This window comes from Dipodomys spectabilis, unplaced genomic scaffold (assembly GCF_019054845.1).
Source record: "Dipodomys spectabilis isolate Male_0828 unplaced genomic scaffold, ASM1905484v1 ptg000234l, whole genome shotgun sequence".
Taxonomy (NCBI): Eukaryota; Metazoa; Chordata; class Mammalia; order Rodentia; family Heteromyidae; genus Dipodomys; species Dipodomys spectabilis.
In genome coordinates this window covers 17,197,764-17,209,453 of record NW_024870911.1, presented here as the reverse complement: position 1 = coordinate 17,209,453, position 11,690 = coordinate 17,197,764, and the positions used below count along the sequence as shown (strand labels likewise).

Genomic DNA, 11,690 nt, shown 5'->3' with positions numbered 1-11,690 from the left:
CCAGTACTGAAGCTTGAACTCAGGGCCTGGTCACTGTCACTTAGCTTTTTCACACAAGGTTAGCACTCTAGTGCTTGAGCCATAGCTCTACTTCGGACTTTTTGGTGGTTAATTGGAGATGAGTCTCTTGGACTTTCCTGCCTGGAATGGCTTCAAACTGTGATCCTCAGATCTTGGCCTCCTGCCTATCTAGGATTATAGATAGGTGTGAGCCACTGGTGCCTGGCTACCTCATTAGTCTTGAAGAATAAATATCTCAGCAGAATTGTTTGGATGAAGAAGGTTGAATAGGAGCTTTCCTGACATGAGAATACTCTCCCTTCCCGATGTGTCCCATCCCTCACAGTACTCAACCCAATTTCCCCCAACTGTGCACCTAACTGTTGGCTTCCTAGGCCTTGGCTGGTTTTATGGAAGTCCAGTTGACTATGGCATCCACTAGGGAGGTAGGCAAGTAGCTCATGGGGAGATAGAAGAGCTTGGCATCCCAGCCAGCCGTGTAGCGAGTGCGAGGATGACGGGCAATCAAAGCATGCTCCATGCAGTCTGTCGCCAAGAACAGGTTCTTTGTGCACTTTTGGGGCAACTTTGAAAACAATTTCAGGTCTGTGGAGGATGAGAAAGTGATTCAGGTATCTGTCTTCCTCCCATCACTCCTGCTCTGGGATCAATGGCAGAAGGGAAGTGTCTCCTAAGACCTCATTCCTCCCACCCTAGGAAGCCAGGTCCAAACCTAATCTATCCAAACACTCTGGAAGTACCAGAACCCATCCTCAAGGAACAATTGTTCCACATTCTTCCCAGTTCCTGGGAAGGTGGGCAGGACATCAACAAAAGTTCTCTATCCTTAATAGAAGGAAAGCTGAACAGATGGGAAACAGTCTCTCCATCCAGCTCACATGCATGCACAGTCTTTCCTGTCTAGATTCACTTTCCAGTCCCACCTTCTGGTGAATCAGAATCCTGTCTTAGGTCAATGATTCTAAGGAGCTCTCCTGTGGCAAACCACATACTATCAGAGGCCCTTACAGTAGACTAAGGATTCTGGATGAGGGTACAAGTTTCCCAAGTCCACAGCTCACTTACAGGATGCCAGAAATTCCTCGCCATAGGTCTCCTTGATCTCAGAGCTGGCCTTGTTCCACAGCTCCTTGAAGCTCACCGATAATAAATCACCTTGGATTAACCCAGTGCAGAAGAAACCAGGCTCGATAATAGCCACCTTCACCCCAAAACAGAAGAGGTCCCTCCTGCAAGACAAATGGGTAGAAAGCAAGGATTTCACAGGAATTTTTCAAAAAAGAAATAATACAATAATGACCCAATGAAAGACTGGGAGAGAAAAGTTCAAAAGCTTGAGATCTTAAACTAAAAGTTATAAAGAAAGCATTGCATCTGTACATTTGAATATCACTGCAAGTATTTTGCATAGACCAGCTCTAAATTCTACCTAGCAATTTAAGAGTTATCTTTTACCGCTTTCCTTCACATGTAATGGATAACCAGGCTTTGCCCTTGTTACCATCTTCATACTCCTTGGGCTCTCCTTCCCTGCTCCTACCCCAGGAAGCTCTCAGCTGGGCTCCTGCAACTCTCTTCTAGGCAGCATCTCTTTCCTTCATCTTCACTTCTTGCCAGTAGGAGCCACCATTCATGTGCCCTATAGCCATCATGGATGCTGACTGGCCCAAGTGAGAGGCTGCCCTCCCCAAAGCATGCTTTACATAACTGGGCAGAAACCCACCTGCCCAGTCTCCTTTCTACCAGGCTTTCGCCTTTCCCAAGGCACCCCCACAGCTCAGACAGTAAAGCTCTCACTGGTTCTGGGCTGATGACATTTTCTCACACATGACACTTTCTTTCCACCCTTCTTTACCCAGGTACTAAGCTCACCTTTTCCTCTCTTGGCTTAGATCCTTTCTTTAAGACCACCCAGAAATGGAAGGCTACCATGGTCACCACAGCTGACTTGGTCACAATCAATGTAAATAATGGCAATGATGACTCTGTCTTGTTTCTCCCTTATCCAGCTGCCAGCGATCTTAGGTCAGGGACAGAACCCTAATGCTGAGCTCAGGTATAGTTATTGTGTAGTCAAACAAGAGTCCCACATGGATCTGTTGAATTGAGCAGGATGCTCAGCCCACCTCAAGAACTTTCTGAAGCTGAGGTCATGGGGCTGGGCTTTGGGCCCAAATTATCTCCATCCCAATTCTGCTCAGAGGCTCTTCAACTATGATCCTCATCCAGGGCAGGGTAAGTGTAACTGAACTCAGGCCTGGGATCCCCTCCCTGTAACCAGGACTTGAAAAGATGGTTCTCAATAAATGATTACCTAAATCCAGAAAAAGGATCATAGAGTCACAACAAACTGAGAAAGAAGGCTCTCCAAATCAAGGCTGCCAAAACTGTAATCAAACAAGACATCTTGCCAAAGGCTCCCCCAGGGTATTCCAGTACCTGAGGGAGTCTGAGAAGGCCTCTATGCCGAACTTGGAGATGCAGTAGCCACCACCAAAAATTGCAACGCGGCCCATGACACTGGAGACATTGACCACGCGGCCCCTTGCCTTCTTCACTAAGGAAAGCATGCTCAGAGTCACCTCGATGACCCCCAACAGATTCACCTCGAGAATTTTGACATAGTCTTGTTTGTTCAGCCACTCAGTGGGGCCACAGGGAGCGGCGATGCCTGCATTGTTCACCAGGCCCCAGAGTCCTGGGGACATTGGGAAGATAAGAGAGAGGATGACATTGTGTTAGATTTGTGCAGGTGGACACAGTTCTGGCTCACATTCACACTCAGCCAGATGCAGAACATGTTGACAGGTGCTGGACTGAGAGCCGGTAGAACAAATACATGAGGCTGCAGGGTTGTGGGTGTGGATTCTGGACGGTATGACTGACAAATCTCTCCTCCTACTTTTGGGGTGCGTGCATGCGTGAGTGTGTGTGAGTGTGTGTGTGTGTGTGTGTGTGGTATGTGTTGATACTGTGGCTTGAACTCAGGGGTTCACATTCTCATTCTCTCTTGGCTTTTTCACTCAAGGCTGGTATTGTACCACTTCAGCCATAACTCTACTTCTGGCTTTTTGCTGGTTAGTTAAAGATAAGAGCCTCTCAGATTTGTCTGCCCAGGCTTTGGACTGCAATATTCACATCTAGACTCCTGAGTAGCAGCATTGTAGGTGTGAGCCACCAATGCCCTATTCTTCCTCCCATTGTGACTCTTCCTGCTCCGGCCCACTGCCTCATGGGAACAGGCAATCACCTCAAGGCTGATAGGTGTGCTGGAGATACTGTGCAGTCATTAGTCTGAGAACAAACTATGTGGGGGGCTTTATACATTAATGTCATCCTTACAGACATTTTATCCTTTTACTTCAACTTCCAGATTTTTCTAGGAGCATATACAGAGTACTCCACACTATCTATTGAAAGAAAAGAAGGATAGGAGAAAGGAAAAGAAGAATACAAAAGGGAAAAAGGAAGAAAAGGCAAGACTTACATTTAGGTAGTTTAGTTAGGGAATAGAAACCCAAAGGCCTAGCTTGGGGAGAATTTGGAAAACAGTGCTGTGTGTGTCCTCAGAAAACTGGCCCTGAAACTTCCCCTGCAGAGCTGTTGAGCAACTTTCTGGAAGAAGCAATTGCAAAATGCAAACAGCAGCTTCAGGGAGGAGGCAGGACCTCCTTGTTTTACCAACAGCACACAAGTTCTACTCTAGAAGTGCTCTCTTTCTTTCACAGTGCTGTTCTCCCATTACTCCCTGATCTCCCATCCCAGATCACTGATCTTTGTATAATCATTCTGGAAAGCCAGACACCAGTGCTGTGTTTAAAGAGATTTAAACAAAGCTGGACACCGGTGGCTCACGCCTGTAACCCTAGCTACTCAGGAGGCTGAGATCTGAGGATCACGGTTCAAAGCCAGCTGGGGCAGGAAAAGTCCTTGAGACTTTTATCTCCAATAAAACACTCAGAAAACCAGAAGTGGCACCGTGGCTCAAGTGATAGGTAGAGTGCTAGCTTTGAATTGAAGAGCTGAGGGACAGCACCCAGGCCCAGAGTTCAAGCCCCACGACTAACAAAAAAGAAAAAGAAAAAAAAGAGAGAGAGATTTAAACAAATAGAACTTTACAAAGATGCCATTTATAACAATAAAAAGTGGGCTGGGAAGATGGCTCAGTGATAGAGAGCTTGTCTTGCATGCCTGAGGCCCTGGCTTCGATTCCTCAGCACCACATAAAGCAAAATGAAAAAAGCGGGAAGTGGTGCTGTGGCTCAAGTGGTAGAGCGCTAGCCTTGAGCTGAAGAGCTGAGGGACAGCGCCCAGGCCCAGAGTTCAGGCCCCATGACCGGATCCCCCCCCCCCCCAAAAAAAAAACAATAAAAAGTAAGAAAAGCTGGATATGTAATGCATGCCTACAATCCCAGCACTGGAGAAGCTGAGGGATGAGGGTCTTAAGTTTGAATCCAGCCTGAGGTATATAGCAACACTTTTCTCAAAAACTTAAAACCAGGAGCTGGGAATTTGGCTCAGTGTAGAGAACTTACCTAGCATGCATGAAGCCCTGGGTTCGATTCCTCAGTACTACATACACAGAAAAAGCCAGAAGTGGCACTGTGGCTCAAGTGGTAGAATGCTAACCTTGAGCTAAAAAGAAGTTCAATGCTCAGGCCCTGAGTTCAAGCCCCTGGCAAAAAAAAAACAAAACCAAAAAATTAAAATCCCGCAGGTGCTAGTGGCTAAAGCCTATAATCCTAGCTACTCAAGAGGCTGAGTACTGAGGATCCTGGTTCAAAGCTAGCCTGACTGAGCAGGAAAGTCTATGAGACTCTTACCTCCAATTAATCACCAAAAAGCCTGAAGTAGAGTTGTGGCTAAAAAGACAGAGTGCTAGCTTTGAGCAGAAAAGCTCAGGGATAGCATCTAGGCTCTGAGTTCAAGGCCCCAGAACTTGCACACACACACACACACACACACACACACACACACACACACGCACACATGCACACATACACACACAATTAAAATAAAGCAACTTAAAAACAAAAATGTGCAAAACAGTTCCTGTATCCAACCACTAGAGATGTTTAAAAAAATTAAGTAGGGATATGTCAAAGGCTAAATTATTAAACACTATTTGAAGAAATTTTCAATAGGTGGCAAAATTGCTAATACTAGGGTGTATGTGTGTGTGTGTGTGTGTGTGTGTATGTGCAAGCGCGCGCGCACGTGTGTTAGTACTAGGGCTTGAACGCAAAGCCTGGGTGCTGTCCCTGAGCTTTTATGCTCAAGGCTAGCATTAGACCACTTTGAGTCATAGCTCCACTATCAGCTTTGTTGTTGTTGTTGTTTGTGATTTATTGGAGATAAGAGTTTAAAGAACCTTCCTACCTGGGCTGGCTTCAAACCATCATCCTCAGATCTCAGCCTCCTGAGTAGCTAGGATTACAGGTGTTTGCTACCAGATACTGGCCTATTGTTGTTTTATTTATTAATTTTTTTTTGGTGGTAGCACTTAAATGAAGTTAAACCACACCTCTAGCCTCTCCTCCTACCCCCCTTTGTAATGAAAAGGATAAGATAGAGCCGAGTGCAGGTGACTCAAGCATGTAATCCTAGCTACTCAGGAGGCTGAGATCTGAGGATTGCGGATTAAAGCCAGCCCAGGCACAAAAGTCCATGAGACTCTTATCTCCAATAAACCACCAGAAAACCAGAAGTGGCACTGTGGCTCAAGTGGTAGAGCGCTTGCCTTGAGCTGAACAGCTGAGGGACAACGCACAGGCCCAGAGTTCAAGCGCTATGACCACCAAAAAAAAAAAAAAAAAAGAATAAGATACAAACTATGAATTAAATATAATCCTACCAGGCACCAGTGTCTTACATCTATAATCCTAGCTATTCAGAAGGCTGAGCTCTGAGGACTCTGGTTTGAAGCCAGGCAGGCAGGAAAGAAAGTTCTTTTTTTTGGGGTCCGGTTATGGGGCCTGAACTCTGGGCCTGGGAGCTGTCCCTCAGCTCTTCAGCTTAAGGCTAGCGCTCTACCACTTGAGCCACAGCGCCACTTCCGCCTTTTTTCTTTTTGCTTATATGGTGCTGAGGAAGTGAACCCAGGACCTCAGGCATGCAAGGCAAGCGCTCTACCACTGAGCCACCTTCCCAGCCCCAGGAAAGAAAGTTCTTAAGACTCTCATCTAGAGATGAGAGATTAATCATCAAAAAGCAGGAAGTGTAGCTATGGCTCAAGTGGTAGAGATACAGCCTTGAATGAAAAAGCTAAGGGACAACACTAAGTCCTGAGTTTAAGCCCTAATAGTGGCACCAAAATAAATAAATACATGAACTAAACTAAATACCTGGGTCACAGTATTGATAGCATTTATCTCTGACAGGTAAGACTTCAGGTGAATTTTGTTATGACTTCATACATTCCAAGATTTTCAACAAAAATCATATTTTATATTTATTCCTAGATAAAAGAAATTAATGTTCTTTTCTTACCCCACAAAACACAGATAATGTGAAAGGAAGAAGAAAGAAAGGAGGGAAGAAGGGAAGGAAGGAAGGAGGGAAGGAAGGAAGGAAGGAAGGGAAAGAAAATAACCTCCCTCCTAGTTTTGTCCTGTCCTGCTGTAAACAGGGGCATGGTCTTGGCTCTGGTATAGGTGGAGGATGAGAGGTGCCTAGTGAGAACAAGTTACAGCGCTGATGCATGAATCCCTCTCCAGCAGCTGCAATGCCAGCAACACACACAGCTCCCTGCACCTCAGGGCCACAGGAACCTCCTCTCTTCTAGAAAGGCATGGGCTCTTAACCTGGTACTCAGTATCCAGCAGTTCAGACTTTCAAGGCAAAGAACAAAAATGAATCTTGGAGAATAAACTCTCTCTAGAACATCCTGTTACCAAGACTAGAGAGATCTCAAAATGGAAGAGGGCTGGAGGAAAAAAGCGTCTCAAAGGGACATGCTGGGAGGGGGAGAAAGTTGTTATTATTTCAAGCTTCAACAAACCTCTAAGGAATCCTGCCAGGGAGCACACAGAAGTCCTCTGTCCACACAGAAAAGAAACCCACAGACATGCAGGCAGTACCTCTGTCCCCCACGCGCTCCTTCACCCACTGGGTGGCTGCAGCAATGCTCTCTGTGTTGGTGACATCTAGGATCACGGTCTCCAGCCTTTCTGATGCCTTGTTCCTCAGCTGCTCAGCCCCCTTCTCCGTCAGACATGCAGCCAGTACCCTCAAGCCTCGCATGTCCAGCTGTCTGGCCAGCAGGTTCCCGAAGCCCCTGTCACAGCCCGTGATGAAGACATACTTGTCCTGGAGGTGGCTCACCACCTGCCTCTCTCGGTACCAGCGCAGCAGGTAGTACAGACTCACGAGGACCACAAGGTAGAGCCACATGGCTTTAGAGAGGACAGGCACAGACACAATGAGGTTAAACAAGTCTGCCAATAAAAACAGAGAGCTGTGGCAGGCAGGGAAGCTTACAGGTCTCTGAGATAGCGTTCTCACACTCCTGCCTGATCACTGACTCTCTGGAACCTTTTTTTTTTTTTTTAAATTATTACCTTGCCCCACCTTTCTACTCTTTGAACTGTTTTGATTATATTGATGCATTAAATGCCCTTGGCTATCCCAAGTCATGACCATAAGCAAAACACAATTACAAAATCACACTAATTCCTTGATTGCTCTGTGATTTCTTGTGGCCACATAGAAACCCACATCCTCTATGTATCACATGCCCTAGTCTGATCAAGTTCCAGACTCGCACTGCCTTTGTGTGCCTTACATGCTAATACTTATCATGGTCTTTGTCTACACATTAGGTAGTAATGAGAATTTAGTCTTGGAGCCAAAGCACACAGTGAAACCTTCACTGTGGGGTTTCTCATTGGTTTGGCACCCAGAATCGCTCCTGAGAAAATGAAGTCCCTGTCATTTTCTGCAGAACAACAGGAAAAAGCCAAAGGAGTAGGACAGAAGATTTAAGTGCCTTCCTGGTATAGTAGTTGTCTGGAATGATAGAGCAAGAGACCTTAAACAGGAAGTCTGACTTGAGAAGCAAGGAAAGAGAGGTAAGAAGGGAATGGGGGCTAGAATCAAACTCCCAGAGCTACTGGAAGGGAAAGAGAGTGCCTTCTACCTGCTGAAGCTGATCTTTTCCAAGCTGCAGGGATCTCAAGTTGTAACTGCCATAATTACCCTAACCAGTTTCCCCACATACTTTCCCAGCAAACTATAGATAAAACTTCCTTTTGTGTGCTAGTACTAGGGCTTGAACCCAGGTCCTGGGCACTGTCCCTAAGCTATATTTGTTCAAGGTCAGCATTCGACCATTTCAGCCACACTTCCTCTTCTGAATTTTTGCTGGTTAATTGGAGAGACAAGTCTCACAGACTTTCCTGCTAGAGTTGGCTTCAAACTGCAATCCCCAGATCTCAGCTTTCTAAGTAGATAGGAAGATATGCACACACCTCCAGCACTTGGTTTAGGTGAAACTTAAGAGTGGTGTGTGGAATTTTGCAACAGATCCCTGGCTGTAGGGATATGCCTGATTCCTTGATACCAGCTTAAGATAAACCAGGGGTTTCCAGCCAGGATGGCATTTTTTTTTTTTTGTCCTAACCCATATATACACAGATTTCTCTTTCTGATCCAAATTGATGCAAATTATTACCATCTAGGACCATAGTTCTGGCCACAAGTCCCCAGTAAACTGCATGTATCTGTCTTCCTCTCCTGCTGCTTATATCTCACAGCACCTTGGCGTCAGTCTTCCTACATGAGTACTAAGTTGTGGAGCACCAACCTTGGGTACCTGTCTCGTGCCCTTTGCAATAAGGTCCTCTCTTGTCAGGCCACACATCGAGAATCTGTTCCCCTTCAGACACTGATGATTTAAAAGTAAAAAGACTCACTGAACAAGGACCACAGAGACAGCAGGGAGTCTTGATCTTCAGCCAGGCATGGAGGGCTCTGTATGGGCACACAGGAAGGAGCTTCCTCTCTAAAGACCAAAGACAGGGCCAGAGATTGTATCCTTGGTTCTCAGAGGGCAGGATAAAGAGGGGTAGGGAGCTAAGGCAGAGAAGGAACAGAAAAGAAGCCAGTATTTCCCCTACTGTTCGCCTCTACCCAAAGTTCTGTCATTTAGTTAAGGGAAGATGAAGTAGACTAGAAAGGAGACTTTTCCTGCTGTGGCTGGAGAAACGTCCAGTCCCCCTGCTGGTTAGTTTGGGGTATTGCAGTCTTGGCTCAGTGTTAGGTTGGAATCTGCCACTCTGGCTGGACTCCACTCTATTCCTTTAATAGCATTGTTTCTGCTATAGGGTGTCCTTCCTCTGGAGCTTTTCAGAGGAAAAGTGGAAGACGGTGCTGGCTGGTAAGAACATGAAGTACTGATGCAAACCTGTTCTTAGCCCTCCAGAGCATGTAACAACATTCTAAGCCAGACAGAGAAACTCAAACCTAAAAGACACACCCCTTCCTGTCAGAAATGGGAGATCTGGGAGGAAGAAAGTGGGAGCCACTTACTAGTGATAAGATAAGTAGGAATTTCTTTTTTCTAGTGGTGCCCACACACAATGACAGGAGGGAGCTCCAGTCCCTGTTCAGATCCACTAGAATGGACCAGGAAAAGAGGGAGTAGAGCAGCCCGAGATCTGAGAGGACTTGGTGTTCTAAGTATGTCAGACTTCTATGTTCATGTGGGTCTCCTTCCACCAGGACAGGCCCGTAGCTCATAGCCTGGTGGAACAGCACCTGTAATTTCTGTCCAGGGAGATTAGAATCTTAAGAGGTCGCACCCAGAGAAGGGTCATAGAAGTGAACCTCTACCTCTGGACCACCTTCCTCCTCAGATCTACACATTTCTCAGTAATCAGTGTCATTTTTCAGAGAAGAAAAATAATATCAATCTGGAAGCCCCAGTTTAAGCCTGAATAAAGCAACATGTTTCATTTGAATAAAGCAATATGTTGTGCTAGCTAGACAGGTCTAGCTACTTTGACCCACACCTGCATCCCTTTTTGCTTTCATTAATATTTACAAAGGTCTGGTGTGTTCTTGCCAGGGTTGGCTTGGACTTTGATCCTCCTATCTATGCCTTTCACCCAGCTAGAATTATGTGTGTACTGCCACATCCAGCCCTCATGTGTTGAAAGAGCCAAACACAGAGCTTCGGTGGAATCACAGCTCCCTGAGGAGAGGGATTAACTCTTCCCCATTTCCTGTGTTTCTGGCTTCCTTCTGGCTGTACCTCACATCTAGCAGAGGTGAATGAAGAGGCAGAAAAATACAACATCTGGCTTCACTCCTCACTTTCATCTGTATTTCTTACCTATCTTTATAATAAAGAATATCTCTTAGAAGCTCTTCAAGGGCAATCATTATGTATAACCTTGTGGGGCCTTTTGAGAACCTAATGAAGGCCCTAAATCTGCATAAAAATACATTCACAATATAACATTTCCTATATAGCACCTTGTAGGGAATTCACAAGGAATACTTTATTAGATACAAGGAATTCTGGTTAAGAATCCTTACTAGAGGGCTGGGATGTAGCTCAGTGGCAAAGCGCTTGCCTAGAAAGTGCAACATCCTGGGTTCGATCCCCAGTACCAAAAAAAAAAAGACAAAAAAAAAAGAATCCTTACTAGAGACTTAATTGAGTGACTAATTTAATTTAATTGGGAAAGTTGTTTAATTCTTTATGCCTCAGTTTCCTCATGTGATAGTAGCCACTTCATCCTTGTCATGAGGATTAAATGCAGTCATTCATCTCCCTTATAACCGTGTCCAACAAATGGTGGATGTCCAACGAATATCTCTTCTGTGATGACTCATAGTGGCAGTTGAGAATGTTTCACTCACCAAAGAGGAAGTGGACACTGATCCAACTCAGAGAAAGATGGCAGTCAGTGGGACTAGAGGGCAGTGTTTCAAGGTTCATTCCATTGAAGCAGTGGGGGAAGGGCATGTTCATGTGTATGCCCTTTGCATGTACTCTATCATCATTATCTTCACTCCGTATACAAGCAGCCTGAGACTCTGAAAGGTTAAGTGACTAACCCAAAGTCACACAGCCAACTGGGTAGTGGAACAAAGTATCAAAATCAGATCTGGTTCCTCAAACTTATTATTCATTCTGTCTGGTGAAGGATGAGTGGTCAGAAAAGAGCTGAGCACAAGGAGCCATGGAGAGTAGTGAACCCTTCTTGGGGGAGTCTGAGGCCCCCCCCTTTCCAGGGCTACTGTACAGACAGGCTGGCTTTCTCCTGGTAGGATGACCACACATGCCTTTTCCACTCAGTGACCTTCTAGAAGCTGCTGTTGAAAATGGGAGTATAGTCATTGCCAAACTCTTTGGCCTTGACCTCTCCACCTTCCACCTGCTCCTGCAGGTGAGGAAAGTCAGGGGAGGTTTCTGGAACAGCCTCATTTACTTCTTCTCCAGAGTCTACGCTCCAGGCTTTTGCCCCCAACCCAGCCTTGGAAAGCTTCCAAACTTCCTTCATGTGTCTTGTTATCGCCTCCCTGGTACCTTCCTTCCTTTCCCATTGTGGATCACAATGTCTGGTCCATATATTGGGGTGTGGGGAAGGAGAAGGAGTAAATTTCCAGGAATTGTTTCAAAGCGGCTACAACTGCTGCTTGGAGAAAAACTGTGTGTCCTC

General features: G+C 45.7%; 1 protein-coding gene across 1 annotated transcript; it reads right to left on the bottom strand.

Moving 5' to 3' along the window:
* Positions 1-286: 286 nt before the first annotated feature.
* Rdh16 (retinol dehydrogenase 16) lies at positions 287-10,002 on the bottom strand. The gene is made up of 5 exons (XM_042698722.1): positions 9,822-10,002; positions 7,101-7,427; positions 2,461-2,719; positions 1,087-1,250; positions 287-606 (listed from the first exon to the last, which is right to left on the bottom strand). Exons 1-5 carry the CDS (start codon positions 9,883-9,885, stop codon positions 392-394), a joined length of 1,029 nt encoding a protein of 342 aa, XP_042554656.1. The 5' UTR covers positions 9,886-10,002; the 3' UTR covers positions 287-391.
* Positions 10,003-11,690: the final 1,688 nt, after the last annotated feature.

Coding starts and splice junctions, on each gene's coding strand:
- Rdh16 (XM_042698722.1), bottom strand. CDS start 9,885: ATGTGTAGATCTGAGGAGGAAGGTGGTCCAGAGGTAGAGGTTCACTTC. Junction 7,428..9,821: donor CTTCTATGACCCTTCTCTGG/GTGCGACCTCTT, acceptor TGTCTGTGCCTG/TCCTCTCTAAAGCCATGTGG. Junction 607..1,086: donor CGAGGAATTTCTGGCATCCT/GTAAGTGAGCTG, acceptor CATCCTCCACAG/ACCTGAAATTGTTTTCAAAG.